Source organism: Melopsittacus undulatus, chromosome 9, assembly GCF_012275295.1.
Source record: "Melopsittacus undulatus isolate bMelUnd1 chromosome 9, bMelUnd1.mat.Z, whole genome shotgun sequence".
Classification (NCBI taxonomy): Eukaryota; Metazoa; Chordata; class Aves; order Psittaciformes; family Psittaculidae; genus Melopsittacus; species Melopsittacus undulatus.
In genome coordinates, this window is record NC_047535.1 from 39469225 (window position 1) to 39488343 (window position 19119).

Sequence of the window (19119 nt, forward strand, 5' to 3'; positions counted from 1 at the left end):
CCAAGTTGAGGTGGCCAGACATATTCTTCCACCTGGAAGAAGGCTTTCATAAGGCCAGGAACAGATAGCAACACACCATGTGGTTCAAAAAGCCCGAGGAGCTCCCCAAGTTGTTCATAACATGTATAAAACACAACAGCTCTTACTGCACTACTGCAGAAGATTGAACAGGCTGGTGCAGTCCTGAGAGCGAGGATCAACTTAGTACCAGTCTCAACAGCCCCAAGCAATGAATGACCTTCCCACACAGGCTGGGATCTTTGATATCCAGTGCTTCCAAACATAGCCCAGCATAGAATGGTGGCACAAAAACCATACATGAAGGGCTCTCAAGAAGCACGTGCAAAGGTGTAAAGTCCCATCCCTGGCAGTGTTCAAGGCCAGTATGAATGGTGCTTGGAGCAAGCTGCTCTAGTGGAAGGTGTCCCTGCCTGTGGTATGGGATTGGAACTGGATGAGCTTTAAAGTCCCTTCCAACCCAAACCATTCTGTGACTCTGGATTCTATGTGGTCAAGGAGTCACAGGCTGGCAGTGATGCAGCATACCCCTCCACCCTGCAATCACAGCCCAAGTGTCAGAACTGGCTACCTGTTCATAGCAACCATGAATCTTAAAGGCTTTTTGGTTGAGACTGTTCTCATCTGGTTTGCTACCCTCCCACCTTCCCAGTCTGACAGCCACTGGCTGGGCAGGACCGACTGGCTCTCCCCTTTGCCTTTCAGGGAAGCCCAGACCTTCACCCTAAGGCCACAGAGATGCACTAACAGGTCTGCTGCATAAACTACAGGGTTAGTCTGAAATGCAAACTCTATGAGCAGGCATTTCAGGCAGTTGTACTGGCTGACTGTTGGCATTTCAAGACAATGCAACCTTGCCAGGGTCTCTCCCGGACAAAATTGTCCATGAGACAGGAAAAACAGATTTATGGTACAAAAAGGATAGTACCCAGCGGCAGAGACCATGGCCTTAGGGACAAAAAGACCAACAGCCTGACCTGACATCATTCTTTTCCTTCTGAAAGAGAAAGAAAAGGTTCAAAGGAACAAAAGGCTGGTCTGTACTGTGCCCTCTGCACAGGGTTAGCATCTAAAACCAAATGCAAGACCAGACTTTCAAGGGTGAAGCATCTACAAGTGAGCCTTATTTCCAAGTTATTTTTAAATGTTATTTTTAAATGACCTAAAATAAGACCAGTGCTTTGAGTACTTCTAAAGGGTATGAACCTCACGTAAGCCATGACATTTTTAGTTTGGAAATGCTTTGGAACAGGGATTGTACTATTCATACATCTGCTTATCACCCATTTTAGCTCCAAAGTTAAAGTCCATTGCAAGGAGAGAAACACTCTTTTAAAGGGGGGAAATTCAAACAAATAAGATTTAGATTATCAGCAGTCTTGTAACTCAGTAAAACACATCCCATCTCGGAGCCATAGAAGAAGTAGATGGCACAGAGAAAGGGAGAAAGTCAGCTTCTCTGCTTAGAACATTTCACTTCACACCACCCTTCCTACTGCAGCTTCCAGAAATACACTCTCCACCTCTCTCCAGACTCAAGTCAAGAGGCTGCAGACTCCAACAGCCCACAGGCAGTGCCTTTAGCAAGCAAGAGATGTATGCAGCACATCACAAACACACAGAACCAAGCTACAACACAAGCTGTGCCGGTCTTTTTACAAGCTTCACAACTTCTCACAGGTCCCATTTGTATCACCCCCTCCCACACCACAGGAGCAGCTGTCTGGCTCTGGTGAGGACCTGAAACGTAAGAATGAAGTAAGCATATAGGAGCACTTTACCTCCCCGAATGCCTTCCCAGGCTTCACCAATGTGCAGCTCAGGGAATTCTTGGGATAGAGGTGGTTTCTGTGCCTTCAGGAACCTTCAATAGCTCCTTCTATGGAGTTGCCCTATATCCTCAAATACACACAGATGTCTGGCATTCACAACATCCTGTGGCAAGAAGCTCCCCAGGTTAACTGCACACATCAAGGACTAAGCTGTTATTTGTTTTTAAGCTTACTACATGCTGGCTCCATTCAATACCTATTCATACTTGCAAAGGAAGAGGCAAAACACCCAAAGGTTGCTTCCCCTCTGACCTTTCCATGCCAGTCAGGATTTGAAGATAACTATCACTCCTTGCTTTTCAGGTGGAATAGTCCCAGCTTCTTCAGTTGTTGTTTGTATGGAAGGTAATCCTCACATCTGCTCACTGTTACTGAAGATACCTTTCTTAAGATGCAATGGTTTTCCTAAAGCTCTAGAAAGCTCAACTATCCTCTAAGGGTTAGAAGGAAAACCTCACCACACAAAGGGCCCATAACTGGTCCTGCCCAAAGGGGAGAACCCTTCTCTCAAGGTTCTAAAAGCACCTGCTTTGAGAGGCAGAAAGTAGAAACAGATTTGGAATTGATCTGTGTAGGTCTACATTATTTTGCCACTGAGAGAAGCTCGGATACTACCAAAACATGAATCTAACTGTTATAAAGTTAGATCATTGAAGAAATGGAGCATCCATACCTAGTGGATAAGAGCTCAGCATGCAGTGGGAGACATCTCAAGCAGAACTGCAAGACAACAAGATGCCATATGGACTAGGCTTTGATTGAAACAGCACATTAGGAACTGGAGCTGGAGTTTGCAGCTGTGCAGAGGTTTCACATCACATATGAGAGAAACATGTGCCCCCAGGTCTAGAAACACCCAAACCCCCCACTATTCTGCCCACTCTGCACTATACAGAACTGCTTGCCAGGCATAGGAAGCGATGAGAAAGCAATGCCTACAGCCAAAACACATGATCACAGCTTGGAGCAATGTACCCTCCATTCCCCAAAGGTGAGGGATTCTCCTGAAGAATTCTTGCACAACAGTTTAATGTTTATCTTTATAGAAGAAAATAGGGCAGAAAACCAGCGCATTCTGCTTAAAAAGGAGGGGAGAGCAAGGGAAGGAACAAGTAACACTCTCCTAGGTAACACCAAATGGCTACTCCGGCTGTACAAGAATGAAGTAGAGCAGGACTTGGATAATAACCGTAACTCACACTGCAGAAGTTAGTTTGTTCAGCCATGATCTTTTGCACTTAAAGGTACTAAAATGCATGTCCTCTAGTGCACTTCTGCTGGAGCACCTTTTCAATAGGATCTGAACAGAAACAGCTTGATAACTCACAAATACAGCTTATAGACATCTGTCCTCCTTATGCTCTTATTTTTATTTGTGCCCTGAAAGCAAGGATCCAGAAGAGACTGGCCTGAATTCAAGTCATCTCAAGTACTTACTCATTCCCTATTTCAAACAGCTTTGATTTAGTGGTTTTACTTGAACCACCCAGAGCACTGCAAAGCTGAGGAAACCAGACTCACCAATCCTTGTGTTATATGTACTCAGGATTTATTCTTGAAGGCTCCAGAGCAAAACAGATCCCAAAGACTTGCTCTTTACCATCCAAGAGTTCAATCCAGGTCTACTACCAAGCTGAAACCACACAGGCTGCACACACAGAGCAGTCTGGGCTAGGGGTTGCTGTTTGGCTTTGTTCATTGGTTTTAGTTCTGCTGAGCCCTCCTGCTGCTATCGCTGCAAGTCCAACAAGCAGACATCCTTCCAAGCAAGGGCTCCTGTACTCCCAGCGCTCCAACATGATACTCATCTCGCCAGTGCAAGAGTCAGTGACTCATTTAAATCAGTTCCTACTGTCCAGGTGCCAGGGTTTCACTCCCAGCCAGAAGTTCATGCAGATCTCACTCAGTCTGGGATCTCTGCTGAACCACCCCACATTTGATATTCAAATTCCCATATTCAAATGGCATACATTCCCTCACAGAGTGCTTCGCCAGGCAAACTGAAATGGGAGTTGTAGCTAGCCTGTTTGACAGGAAGCAGCCTCAAAGGAGAACTCAGTTTCAGGGAAACATGTCTTCAAGGGTCTGTAGCTGTCAACACTGCAGAGCTGAGCCAGCACAAAGCAGCGCATCGCACTCCGTGGTGATTGACAGCCAGATAGGAACATCAGCCCTGCTCCAGGAGGCTGTCTTCAGATCCGATCACACTCATTTCTGGCCACAGATCACCCTCAGAAAGTAGCTGTTTTTTTGGTATTCTTTGTTTCTGTTTTTTTGTTTTCTGGTTTTTAAATTTAATTAATTTATCAATTAATTCCCTTGTACAGAAAACTCCAAGTTTCACAGTTATTTTTGACATTGCAACAGAGATGGAAGTGCAGCACCAGAGGTGCCAAGAAGACTCTTGCAGAAGGTATATAGTGGCATGATTTAGGCACTACTGCATCCCAGAGATCCCAACCAGTCCCTCAAGCAGCTGAGGAGAACCACCAGGACAATTACAAAAATGACAAGCAAATAGACGGGCAACCTCTGGAGTAAATACATCTGCTTACAGCAGAACCCTACAGGTCAAAGCTTCTATGGAAGAGATGCCCTCCATCCTTTATAGGACTTCCTTGCATAAAGGGAACAAGTGCATATTCTCACATACAGCCACTCACTCTTTGCAGTAGACCATGTGCCTGGTGAACCCACTGCTCCAACTAACCACGGGTGCTGCAGCTCATCAGGTGGGTTCGTTATGCAGCAGCATCAAGAGGCTGCCCAGCATTTCTGTGTGGCCACACACACTGAGATGATCAGGAACACGGAGGAGCCCAGCGGGCTGCAGCAGTCCATGGACATCCCAGTGCTGGCTCCCGGCGCATTCCTGCTTACCATCTGGACTCTTGGGAACGCCGGGATACCTTCATTTCTCTTATTGAAGAGTGTGCCTTAACCTGGAATAAAACCAACACGAAGTGAAAAGACTATTTTTGCAATAAATTAAATCTCTGTTGCACTTGACTCCCGCTGTGGTTCCCTTCCCCCTGAGGAGGCAAGGCCTGGCCAGCTGCACAAAGTCCAGGCAGCCTTGGGAAAACAATGGAATCCTTTTCTTGCCAGAATGAGCCTTGCAGTTCAGTTCACCCTCCTCACCATGGCAGGGAGGACACCCCCAGAGCCTCTGCGGAGGAGAGGAGTCTATTGGCATAGCAACAGTACACGCTAACCCTCTGCTAATGAACAGGGATAAAATGTTTTGTTCTCATTAGGAAAAATACAGACACATTCCTGATTGGTGAGTAATGTCTCTGCCTCTGGGAGATTAGCTCAGAGCTCTGCAGCCCGAAACAGCCTCAATTCAGCCCACTGCTGGGCTTCCCTTGAACAGCCACTCTCCAAGGACCCCATAGCTCTCAAGGGCAAGCCTACAGAGCCTTCTGGAGCACTTAGCCTTTGGGCCCAAGACAGCTCAAGGCAAGAATAATGAGAAGAGGCTTGACAGGAGCAAACCAGCACAGGCACAATGGGAACACACCCCCTGTCCCTGCAGGAGAAGCCAGCTCTCGCTGGTGCATTCCCTGCACCTGGGTCCCAAGCTTTGCCACAGCAGGAGAGTTTCTCTTTGTGCATCCATCACATGGCTCACATCAGCTCCCTCTCTGCCACATAGCCCATTGCTATGGACACAGCAAAGAGCTGCAGTGTACCTGAAAGCAGAGCTCAGCCGCTATTAAGTGGTTTGGAATAGGGACTGCACACCTTAACCTCAGAGAGTACTTCCAGGTACTCTAACTCCCTTCTTCCTCTGCTGGGAAACTGATGCTGACCAGGATGAGGACCCCTCACAGAGGGGTACCCTAATAACTCTACTAATACACTAATAACTAACACACTAACACACTCAGCTCCAAAGCAAACTGGGAAGTGGCAGAGCCCTCTTGCTCTCCCAGGCCCCTGCATTACTGATGGGGAAATGGCAGGATCCAGGCTGTGCTCTGAGCACCCACTAACTCCCTTCCCTGTCCCCTCAGACTTCCACCTGCTCTTCCCCCTCCTCAGGCTTTCAAACAGCTCAGTCCAGCAGCTCAAAGTGGTGCAGGAGGAGAAGGTGGAGTCAGCATCAGGAAAGAGGGCCCCTGCTACACCTTGAAGAAACTTCCTGTAGGGAATGACACTCCTTCAAAGGCTGCTGCTCTCACCCGGCCCCAAACCTGTACATTAACCAGTGCTCATGGAACTGCTGGGACTTGATTTCTACTTTACATCCTTCCAGATGAGAAATGATTTATTCCAGACCCCAGGCAGAAACTCCATCGCTTGCAAAGCCACCTAAATGTGCCTAAAGGATGGAAACAAACCCATGCCCTTCCCCAGCAGCCAGCCAAGCAACACCAGACCCCAGCCTTGGCCAGCAGCCTCTGTCCAGCCTGTGTGAAGCTCAAATCCCTCCCAGCCCAACACAAGGCTGGAGGGGCCAGGGGGGTGCTATTTTCCAGCCTGAGGGTATTTTACTTGTTCCAAGCAGGATCCCTCCCCCAGCCCTGGTCAGAAAGGAAAAGCCGTGGGAATGGAGCTCAACACCCCGAGGTAGCTCCCCCCCAACCCATGAGGAAGGCTTAACTCCCTCCGTGCCGGCAGGCAGCCCTAGGCAGAGAGGGATGCCTTGCTGGCAGCACCGGGATACAGCTCCAGAACTGGCCCCATCCTGCTTCCCTGCACTGACGGGCACTGCTGTCCTGCACCAGAGCCCTCAGCAAAGCAGGACATCCGAGGACAGACCTGCCACTTGCTTGCCATGGTCCCTCATCCTTTCCCAGCACACCCATCGCTCCTGCTGCCCTACCTTCCATGTTTCCATCCTCCACCAGCACACAGGCAGCAAGCCACGAGGGGAGAGCGCTCTTTCCATCTTCCCACACTCCCAACAAGTCCCACTGGACAGAAGGATACCTTCACCACTGCACCAAAGCACATTTCCTTCCTCTTGCCCCGCATCCCGCAGCACAAAGGGACCCTCACTCCGCACCGTCAGCAACCAGCCAGCATGGCAGGAGTTAAGTTCGCATTTCCATTCTCCTGACCCGCACCAGCGCTGGCTGAATATCGAGCTATTCTCTGCAGCTTGATAAAGCATGAGAAAGCTGAAGGCCTCACACACTCCTCTTTTCACAGCTTGGCCTGCTGCCCACAAGCTGTCACTCCCTGGCACCCAGGGCAAAGAGAGGAGGAGGAGGCCAAGCTTCAGCCAGCTGCAATGAATCACTCGCTCCCCCCTGGTCCCCTCCTCCCTGGGGAGCCTGGATCCCTCCTTCCGGCAAAGGGATAATGTCTGCCTGGCTGCGCTGGCTTCGGTCACAGGGAAAAGCCATCCTTTGGTGGGGGGGGAGCAGGGGTTCCTATGGCAAAGCTGCTGCCACAGAAAAGCGCAAAGTGGCTCCCAGTGATGCTGAAGAATGAGGGTTTCTGCTCAGCAGCTGGATGGGAACACGTCCCGCAAGTGTTCAGCACAAACACCACTTAAACATCTCACGTGTGCCATTTGTCTAAATTGCAGGGAATTCTAGAGGAAGGCTCCGTTACAGAAGCTGATTTGAAGGGTAATGCTTATCCCTTATCCCTGTATCGCTTGTGCAATATTTATCCCTAGCTTTCCTCCTTCCCCTCACTACAGCATCCAGCGCAATCACCATGTCTCATCCAAGCCCTTTCAATCACCACCACCAATCCCTCATGCTTATTTTGATGGGTTCCACCACACAAGCTGCTTCCCCGTGTTACAGCTCATTCTTCACTTTTAACACCAAGCAACAGAGGGAAATGCATCCAAATCTCAGGGTCAAGTGAGTCCAAGAAAAGAATGCAGATGAGAAGGCACAGGAGCACCAAGGCCAGGGTGTGCATCTTCCTTCACTATGAGCCCATGGAGAGCAAAGCCTTTGGAAGATAAAGAGTTCAGCTGTTTGCTTGCTGAGGAAGAGGATACTCATTGATAAAACACATGGAGACTCAGCCCCTCACCATCAGCCAAGCATGGACCAACCAGCGGCACACGAATCCACACGGCACGTGGGACACTTCCACACACTCGTGTCTGTCTCCTGCTGAGGAGTTGTTCACTGCACAGTAGGCAGCCCCTGCCTCACAGTCCCAGCTCTCCCGGTACAAAGAGAGGAGCTGCAAACAGCAGTTTGCCTGGCAAAGGCAAAGCCTCACTGCCTCCAACAAGAGACAAGAGGTTGCCTTCCAACAGCACACGCTGCCACCTCCAATACCCTTCTTCTCCCACTAGGAAGCCTGTGACCTTCCCTATCCCAGCGCCTCATATCCCTATCCCAACCATCCAACCCTGTCTGCCCCCTTTCTCCTCCATCAGCAGCCATTTAGGCTCCACATTCAGCATACCTGTCTGCTGGTCAAATCCAGCCAGTGCCAGAGCAGATTATACACATTTACCTTATCTCTTCCCACTCCAAAGGAAGGGTGCTGAAGGAAGAGTTGCACAGTGCTCACCTGGCACTGATGTTCAAAGGGGGAGAAACTCACCAGCTTCATTTGGGTCACCAAAGCCTTCTACAGAGGGTTTACTTTATTCTTGTTGCTTGGGTTTTCAGGGGGTTTGTTTTCACACAATCCGGAACAGCACAAACTGTAACTCACTTCTTATGCAAAACACAAGTGGGAAAGACTTTCACTATTCCTAAAGTCACTTTCATCACAAACTGAACTGAGTCTTAAAACCCCTCTCTGAGGGACAACAAACTGTCAAGACAAGGAACCCCATTCAATGCCATTTTATCACCTACTCTGTGACAAACACCACACTACCCATGGATTTATCCCTTATCATACTTTTATAACACTTCATAAGGTTTCCTTTGCACTCCATTACCTCTGCAGCAGTGCCTCCTCCAAACACCTGCAGCTACAAAACCAGTACCACGGAGAGATTATGACACTGAGCATCTGTAAGTTAGCGAGCTCTGAAACTCAGGTTACCCCTTGTACAAATCAAATACAAACCACTCCCAACCACCCAGACAGAGCTCTGCTGTGGGAATGCCAGCTCACTCAGCATCACCCTCCTCTGCCACAAGGATCTCCAAATGCAAAGCTTCACAGAAACAGTTAATATCCCAAGCGTGGCTCTGAGCCATCTGCACTCTATATGTAATATAATCAGGTTCATAATGCTCAGAATAGCACTCTGGAGCCCTAGCACAGACTAAGACCTCACTGTATTAAGTACTGTGTAGCTGTAGCGGTGCTGTTCTCTCTTCTGTAAAATCACTGAGCACCACAGAGCGGAACCCACCGTAACCCATGTTGGACACACAGGAGAGCAATGTGTACTTGCCAAATGTCTTTTGGGGGCAGCTAAATCAAGGCAGTATTTTCACAGACACAGCATGGGGAGGCAGGGAAGGGAACACTGAGGTTACTCTCTCCCTAGAGCAGACAGGCAAAAGCCCAGTTCAGCCAAAGCTCACTGAGGCTCTTTATGTTCCCGGTCAGTGACAGAGGTCACTTGTGGAAGGCTGAACAGATCTGGTGCAGGGCTGCCCGCTGAGCATGCTGGCAAAGGGATCGGAGCTATATCCTTCCCTGCAGTTGTTTGCGTCTCTTCGGGAACACCAACGGCCTGGAGTCCATCCCAACGCTGCTTGTGCTGCCTTTGCTAAAAACATGCCTTTTAGCTCCAAAGGCAAATTTGCCTGAAATTCCCCATGCTCTGAAGAAAGGAAGCCTGAACACAGGGTCTATGAAGAAGGTAATTCCTTGTGTTTGCCAAAACACTTCATTTACGCATATTCTAGTGCTTTTGGCACAGATTTCCGGATGTTTCCCAGGTTAGATCCATGTTTGAGCTGATCATCCTGTGAGCCTCGTCAGGTTCACACTGTGCTGCATCCTGCTCGTACTTCCCAAGCTTTCCGAAGTCACAGCTCTCCAACTCCTTGAGTTGTAAGAGGCACCAGGTCATGCTGTCTGCCCTTCAGCTGATCACAGTCCATGAGCTTTCTGCATATTTCTTCTGGCTTAGGAGCTGTGTGTGTTTGAAGTGAATGGAGACCAGAAGCCTTTTGGCAAGATGCCCGAGGCAAAGGCCTCAAGAGAGAAATCCACCATTTCCCAGGCTGATATAAATGGACAGACAACCCTTCAACTTTTATTCCCTAGCTATGGAAGGACTTGAGGGAGCTGGCTATTACAAGGGGGAAAGGAAGAGCTCGGAGGTCCAACACAGATGCAAGCAGTGTATTCAAAGAAAGCTCAAAGAGGAAACAGAAATAGGTAGCTGAGTACTTAGAGAGGGCAGCCCTGTGCAGAAACAAGGCAGATACCGCTGCAGAATCATCTCTTCATATAGGTTGTTCCTTCAGATCTGCACTAGCCCGAACGCCCTGATGCAGTGAGAGAAAATGCTAAATGATGGGGAGAAAAGGGGCTATGTATGGGCACAAGCAGGAGGAAGTGTGTATGAAGGACATTCTCTCAGCTAAAAAAAGCTGTGGTTTTCAGCACTGCTTTGCCTTTCCTCTGCTGTTTTGTTTCCCAGCGGGGAGGAATCCCATCAGCCCAGTGTCTGATTGGAGCCCATTGGGCTGCCCCTGGCATGGGGCTCCTCAAAGGGACAGAAGCAAAAGGGGCACTAAAAATGTGCCTGCCAAGGCTTGGGTGCCAGCACGTTCTCCTGAGCTAAACGGGACAAGCAGGGAGACAAGAAGAGAAACTGCCACAAAGCTGTTTCTTAAAGCAGATTTACAGGGCGAGGGGAGATTGAACAAGTTAAGAGCTAACCAGCAAGGCTGCCATGAGACCCAACCTATATCCAGTCTTCACAGGGAAACACTAAATCCAAACTGTCACCTGCACTGGGAGCTGCTGCTGCCTCTGCTCTTTCTGTACCACTCAATGCAATCACAACTACAGCCCCGTCCTTTCCCCCTGCAGTCCCTGCTCCTCTCAGAGGATGTCATACTCAGAACTAGCTTTGCTCTTCTTTGTGTGCCCAATGATGAGGATCTGAAAGTCTGTGTTTTGACAACTAAAGTCACGGCTGTGACAACATCATTGGAGATTTGTGCCATCAGAGGCAAGGAGAGCCATCCAGCTCCTTCTAAAGGTGCCATGGTCAAAGGCAACCCAGTGCAGAGCCGCAGTGACAGTGAAAACGGGAGTCCCGCTGCCGTAGTGACCATTCCCAAGGCTGTCAGTGTGGAAGGAGGATGAAGCTGGCTGCTGCTGCTTCACCTGCAGTCACTGAGGAGACAACCTGTGAAGATCGACAGAAATCCCAGTGATCTCATGGAAAACGGCTCCTAGGAGGAGGATTTTCCATGAGGATTTTCTTGACTGTTGGCTGAATAATTTCTTTGTTCCAGACTGCAGGGGAAAGAAAGAAAAAAGCCTTCCTGCTATGGCTTTGCCATTCAAGACATTGTCATTGTCACCTTTCAGATGTGTAAGGATAAGAGACAGCAGCAGCTGAGCTGCGGTAATTAGGAGGCAGAGATGTGCAGGCCTTGTCTCGCATCTTCCTGTTAAGATGCAGTTTACACTTTGGCAGGTTTAACAGTCCCCAGTGAAAATAAGCCATCTGCAGGGGACCAGCCTCAGCTCTGAAGCCTTCAAGTGGTGCTGGAAAAACAGCGTTGCCTCCTTGCTTTTAAATCAGGCCCAAATGCAATCACAAACCCATTAATTCCCTCACAGTACTGCAGGAACACTGGCTCTAGACCTGTTTGCGAGACATCAAAACCACTTCTCCCATTTATTCCAGCATCTACGGAGTTCAAAGCTTCACTGCTCTCTGTGCTTGCAGCAGGGGAGCTAAGGAGGACGGGATCAACCTCATTCAGCTCTATTCACAAGCACCCTTCCCAAGGAAAGCCAATAACTTTGGGAGAGTCCCTGCAGACTTTGCTCCAGTGCTTTGCTCGCTGAAGAATGGCTGGTTGGTAATCCCCTTTTCACTCCATGAGCACAGACCCAAAGGTTTTCATCCCTGTGAGCTCAGAAATTTCCATTTCCATGCGAGACAGACATTTTCCTGGCAGGTCTCAAAAGATGCATTTGTAAAATGGGAAACGACCTCAAGGAATGCTAAAGCAAAGGAAGAAAGCTGTACGTGGACAGTCTTTCTACCTCCGCCAGGAAAGGAAATTCCTTCTCGGCACTGATGCCCCAATAAACACAACCTACTCTACCGCTACCAAATACTTGAGCAACACAAAGTGACCGCCTGTCCACCCTACCTTGTACAAACACCCAACACGTTCCTAGGTGTTGGTTTCAGATCAGCTGGGGCAACAGCCACCAGAGTCCAGAAACACCTATTCATAGATTTTAGACCTCAGAGCAGCCTGCTGGTATCTGAAGGGGGGCTATAGGGATGCTGGGGAGGGACTCTTCATTAGGGACTGTAGTGATAGGACAAGGGGGTAACAGGTTCAAACTTAAAACAGGGGAAGTTTAGATTGGATATAAGGAAGAAATTCTTTACTGTAAGGGTGCTGAGGCACTGGAATGGGTTGCCCATGGAAGTTGTGAATGCTCCATCCCTGGCAGTGTTCAAGGCCAGGTTGGATGAAGCCTTGGGTGATATGGTTTAGTGTGAGGTGTCCCTGCCCATGGCAGGGGGGTTGGAACTGGATGATCTTAAGGTCCTTTCCAACCCAAACCATTCTATGATTCTATATATATATTTATATATTTGTGTGTGCATGCCAGGCAAGAACAGAGAATAAAGGGGGTGTGTTGGATGGCCAGGACAAACTACAGGGAGGTGAAGGTATCCTAGTGAATTCATGACACACTCATGACAGTGATTTTTAAACTTACAGTCCATAGACTTTCATTGTCTGCAAAGGTACTTAAAAAAGCCAATCCATGGCTGTATCCCTGTTGGAAAATGTTTAGAAGTCTGCAAACCCAAAGAGGTTGAAACTTGCTTCTTTCAAGTGCAAAACATTTAAATGGCCCAAAGCCAAGTGCAGAGAAAAGCCCTAGTCAGTAGCTCAGGAATGCCAGCTCTTAACACAAACCAAAAGCATACAAACCCTCTGGTCGGGCAATTCACAGTCTCATCTCCCACCAAAAACTCCCTTTAAATTGCACTCTTCAAACCGGAGCTATCACCCAGCTCCTTGATTCCGTGCCAGGGAATCCTAACTGAAGACCTCCTCCAAAGCAGACGGAGCGAGTGATTTGTTTTACCTTGCTTTGAGGAATTCCTGCTTAGTGCCTCTGTAAAGAGAAACAAGAAGGCTTCATGCTGCATCAGGCAGGATCCCTTCCATCATTCCCTGCTCCTTCGCAAAGGCATTCCTGAGGCGCGCTGGGCCTTAATAAATCAACATGAGCGCTCCAGGTTTCCCCGGCAGCTGGAAGCTGGAATTCTGCAGTGAAGGCAAACACCTCCCCAGCTAAAGCAAACACGGTCAGGGAGCCCCTGCTGTGCACCCACAGCTACTGTCCAGAGGGATGGAGCGGGAAGGTGGGGATCATAAGGCAACTGGCGGACAAAAGGCAATCCAGCTTGAAGCCAGGAGATGGCCACGAGTCCAGCCCTGACCCTCTTTGCTTTGCCAAGATGTTTTATCAGAGCAAACCCACAAAACTCCATTTTCAGACCCAAGACCATCTTGCCCCTGACCTGGATGTGAGTTTTGCCTTTAAAAGCATTTATTTTAGCATTTTAGGGGTCTCATGTAAAAGATCCTGCAAAAATGCAGGAGGAAAATAGCCTGGTCTTAAACAGCTTGCAGCTTAACTCTAAACCAAACGAAGACAAAGGGAACAGTACCGATCACTATGAGCAGCAGTCGGCTCAGCAGAACAAGACGCCTGCTGTTTCCAGGGGTAAAAGGAGGTGTTTGGGATTTCCCCCCCCCCGCTTTTATAACAGAAAAGACCTGATGAAAGGTTGCAGACAAGAATTATTAGGTGGGTTGGCACACGGTTCCAGCCCAACCACCTCTCACACAGAAACCAAAGCAGTGCTTGTCAAAAGCAGCCCGAGGAAACAACAGAGGCTAACGTTACCAGACAAACAGCAGCCAGAGCCCAACTTCCAGCACTTAACATTTGCTAGATTGCATACAAAAAACATAGATGGGCTGCTTCAATAGCTCATTTTCAGCTGCACTTGGCGAGCAAGGGAAGGGAGTAGCCAAAGCAGGGCTGTAACACTGACAGTAAAAGAAAAGCAAGTGACTCGACTGCCTCCAATGCTCTCAAATGGCTCTAAGCCATCAATACCTCAAAAACAAATCTCATTCCCTAAAACAAAGGCTTCTTCCTCAGACGCACCCCAAGAGCTGGAGTAAATACCCCCATTTCACACCTCCCACTCCTGATGGTGATGCTCTCCCACAGGGAGTTTCCAGGAAGAGCTTTCAGTGCACGGATGGGATAAGTGCAAACAAATCCCACTTATATCAGACCTGATATGGTACCGCAAACCCAAGTCTGCAGCTTCCACAGCATCACTTGGAGAGCTCACTTTGAGACCAGTGTAAGGCACATTTTCCTTTCTGCTCCCTTGAAGAACTGCCAGACCCTGGTCTATAAGCAAATAACTGCCTTTAAGGGAAATCCTGGTCTACCTAAGCGTGGTTAATTGAGACACACACATGCCATGCAGCTAACAGCACACAGCAAGGGTGGAAAGCCCTCAGTAGGTGAGTACCAGCATCTCCCCAACCACAAATCATCTCCCCCAGCAAACAAACTCTCACAGATAGCTGGGATTCAGGCTGCAAAGCTGTGTGCTGTTTGGGAAGACCCTTTGTGGCAGCAGGGCACTGAGAAGCCCTGGCTCTCAAGAAAGGAATCAGGGATGAATGTGAAGGACTTGTACATATGTATATGTGGAGAGACACAGACACAAAGGAGGGCGGGGAGAGAGGCGAGAGCCTTGTCTGCAGGCCTTGTGCTTATTCTGACCTTTCAGTTAAAGATTCTCCAAAAAGGCACTGTTCAGCCCCAAGCCTGATGAGATGTCTTGGGAAAACCAGAGCACAAAGCATCACACATGAATGAGCGCAGAGCCATAATACGATCCTGATATTCCCACCCATCCATATGGCCAAAAAACCCCAGCAAAGTTCTGCAGTGCAAACACTGGCAGCAGCAATATGAAACTCACGTGTTAATTAGACTTTGCAATCCAGCACACTGATGTTGGCTATTATATAGTCAGTCAGAAGCCAAACAGAACAAGGGCCCCATTCGTTAACCCGTTCAGAACAAAGTTAATCATTTGCTAATTGCAGGTTTCTGGAGCAAGCAGACCAAGGTCTGGTTTTCAGACTTCTCAGAGATACCTTCAAATGCATTTGGCATGGGAAGCTCTCCATCACTCATCCCTCTTTATTAACATTCTGTCTCAACTTAGATGGTTAGCTTACATTTAGGAAAGCCCACTGCCTTGCTTTACCCAACATCAGACTTAAATGAGCCCTCTGATTTGTTTGGCCTTATAAAGCCAGCTTTCAGACTGTAAATGATCACAAGTTATTCTGAAACAATCAGCATCCATCACATTTACTTCTTGCATAGGATTTTCATGTTGAATGCAAGCAAAGATTAATGAAAACAACTGAAACTACTTAAATGCAGTTGGAATGTAACACTGTTCTTCAGTGTACATGGGTTCACACCCCAATTGCTTAATAAAACCCTGCTTTCCTAGAAAGCTTAATCACTAAAATAAGTACCACAAGACAGATCAGATGGAAAGATCAGAGTAATGGTGAAAGAAATACAAAGACTATTTCATTCTCAGGAGACATCTTAAGCCCAAACCTCAAGTTAACACTCCCATTATGAACAAGACTCTTTATATCCAGGATGTGTCACTTATGTTGCATAAAGCACTTAGACATAAACAAAGTTTGGGAGGAAAAAGAGAGGGCTGAGGAACACAGCTGCAATAGTCTTGGGGTTAATTCTAAAGCACAGCAAAGCAGGAATCAATTGCAGCAGGACCACTCAGAGTCACATAATTTAAGGTATGACCACTCTGACTTCCTGCCTAACACACAGGCACTGTTCCACTTCATCCACTCACACCTCCACAAAACCCATTAAGTGGTTCTGTGAAATGTAGTGGTTTATGGCATCTAGACTGGAGGCCTTTGGAGGTCACAACACAAGTTCACTACTCTCCTAGCAGCTTGCTCCAATGGCTCCATCATTCTTTCTGGCAGCAAGGCCAGTCTAATTCCTTATTTGTTTGCCTTCTGCCTTGAGCCATTAATTCCTTCTCCACTGCATTAAGAAGCAGCTCCTCAGAGTCAGTTATGCACATGCTTTAACCAAGTCACCTCTCAATAGCTTTTTGGGCAATCTACATCTCAGTCCTTTCAGGCCCGCATCACACGGCACCTTCTTGAGTGCTTGAACAACTTGGACCTTTTTCCTCCTTTTTTTAAATATCAGTTTCACTGTCACACATCCCTCCCTCTTCCAGGTCCCTGCTTTGGTGAAGCACAGTCTGTGAGCGATTGGCATCTCTGCCACGCAGAGATCTGTACTTGCCTGGATCGGATGTTATTTCACTAGAGCCATTTCATAGCATTAATGAATGAGCTACAGAGATCAGTCTGCAAAGACCTTATCAGTTAGCTAACAGTCATTTACCCAACTCCATAAGGAGCTCCCATCTTAGTCACCATTTAACCATTTCTCCAAGCTCCAAGGAAAACTTCACTCCATTCACACACCCCCATTCTGTCAAAGTCTCACGTATCATTCAGAATCTTCCAACAAGAAATTCCCAACAGACCTGTCATTTCCAACCATGCTTCTGAATTTGCCCTCTGCGTTGCTGAATCAACATTAGCAGCTTTAGGTTCATCTCCAGGAACACAGATGAACTACTGAACAGCACAGAGTACTGGCGCTCACTGAAGGCACCTGCTAGGAATACCACTTCTCAACACGTTCCCATAACCCACGATTTCAGATGCATCAGCCTTTTATTTCATTAAATAATTATGAGGCACGCTGTTGATGTTGGCACAGATCAATTATTCATACCATTGTGCTGCTCCAAGTCAAACATCCTAAGAAACACATTCCATAAACAGTCACCTGCTGCCGTGTGCTCCCGTGTTTCTTTCCGGCTGCTCTCCCTATTAACACAACCCTTCAGAGTTACGTATCCTATGAAGTATCCATCATAAGCAATAACCACCCACCTCAAATCTCCCCAAAGACCTGAGTTATTCAAGCTCACTGCATGGAAAGCATTAATCCCTTGTAGATGTTAACCAGGTGCTCTGTATCATGAGGACTAGTACCTCCTACTACTGTTCTATCAGGAGGCCATTGAAATTCCAGCTCCAACCAGCATTCCCATTTAGTGACAGTTTTCATTCTATGTTATACAGCAAAGTGCACAAGGCCTTAGAGGGTTTATGCTCTATGTGCATGCAGGAGCACAGGCCAAGGTTTCAGTGCAGGCCACTGTACCAGCCTGCCTCTTATACCACTACACTGAAAATCATTGCAAGGCAATAGTGTAGAATGTAACATGGCTTTTATCAATCCTCACCTTGGTATTGTGAACCCTGCAGCTCAGCTACCTGGGAACATTAATACCTGGCTGTCTATCAGGGATGCTATTCTCCTGAATGAGATCCTCAGCACAGCTCCAAGTAGCAGGAATATGAAGGCTATGGAAAACTGGTGGTCAGGAAGGCAACCCATCAGCTTTAACAGCAGAAAGTCTGCTCATGTTTATGCATGACTGCCCGAGTGAACTGTGTGGCTGCTTTTGTTGACCTGCTCACAGCTATCTATTCTTCCAGTAGGAACGTCAGGAGGAAGCCATGCTGGGAATGAGCAAGGGAAAGAAAACACCCTGTGGACACAGTGAATGGGACAGAAAACTCCCCTACAGACTCTCCAAGTTTACTTGCAGTGATGCTCTGCGTTGGACTGTCTAGCAGCTCTTTAGGACACCTTCACACATCAAAGCTCAAACCACACCACAGTAGTCATTTAGTCTAAATCTACTTTAGAAATTGATTAAAGCATTGATTTTTTCATAGCCTAGAGACAAAGTGACCTTTCCATTCAACAAAAAAACAAAGGGAATTAACACGAGTAAACAGAGTTTTCATTTTAAAGAGGTTTTTCCCTTCGAAGGGAAGTCCCATAGTACTTTTTTTAGTGCCAGCTCTCTAAAGATCAATTCTTTTTCTTCCACTTGAGCCATTCACCGTTCTGTCCAAAAGAGGCCACAGGGTCAAGACTTCTCAGAACATATAGAAAAGAGCAGCCTGAAGACAAACACAAGACAGAGCTTGGGGGCAGTGAAGAAATCCAGTATCAATTTGTAGACAAAGTCAAGCAAAGCAGCATCACAGAGGACAGTTCCCAGCAGAAATAACAGTTTCATAAGGAAAAGGTTTAAGACATTCTCTATACAGAAAGGATTTTTGAGAGGTATTCTTCATTGCAGAACAGAATAACAAGGATGTTCCATGTGTTCATATTGGTTGAAACCATTTCCCTCATGAATCACTGTGTGCATATGATTTCTACCTGCCTAAACCAAACACACTGCGTTTTGGGCAAAGTTCCATCATTAGGACCTTGTGCCTTCTGGTACTTCCTACATGGTGCACTCAGGGATGCAGATTACAATCCTGGTGCTGAACAGCCAGGTGTCATTTGTGCTTTGATGATCCAACAGGCTCTGGCAGCCTGCAGAGGACACGGAGCCCGTAATTGTCACTGGAGCACCCGTTAGGATTACACTGTGCTGGCAGCACTGGGAGGAAGGTAAACAGATGCAGAACCCCATGGCTCTTGAGCTCATTCACCTGCAACCGCTTTACCCAGAGCAGCAGTGTCCTGGGATTCACATGCTGCTGCTCACCACCTGCACCAGACACAGACACAAACCTTCCATCAACGACAGAAACTGCCAAACTACTTAACCAGAAATGCTCAGGTTCCTTGGAGCTGCACGAGCAGAATGCCAGCATACAGATTCCTCCCCGCAGCACACCCATCACTGTCATCACTCGGAAGGTTAACACTGCTCACGTGTTATTTGCCTGTAGCTAGTGAGTTTGGCACTTGCAGACGATCACAAAGGTGCTCTGAGGGCTGAAGCACCTCTCCTATGGAGACAAGGTGAGAGAGTTGGGGTTGTTTAGACTGGAGAAGGCTCCATGGAGGCTTCAAAGCAGCTCCCAGTGCCTAAGGGGGCTACAAGAAACCCAGAGAAGGGCTTTGGACAAGGGCCTGTAGGGACAGGCCA

At 47.8% G+C, this 19119-nt stretch overlaps 1 protein-coding gene across 2 annotated transcripts in view; it reads right to left on the minus strand.

Moving 5' to 3' along the window:
• Nucleotides 1–19119, minus strand: part of LOC101878658 (plexin-B1) — a 74258-nt gene that overhangs the window by 46692 nt on the left and 8447 nt on the right. Inside the window, exon 2 of one of the 2 annotated variants that reach the window (XM_034065906.1) lies at nt 4731–4792. Coding sequence is in view for 1 of the 2 variants with exons in the window: in XM_034065905.1 (XP_033921796.1) it covers nt 4514–4530 (17 nt within the window). In the remaining variant the exon portion in view is untranslated. Of the gene's footprint in view, nt 1–4513; nt 4793–19119 lie in introns of both variants that reach the window. The other variant, XM_034065905.1, reaches the window with a different exon arrangement.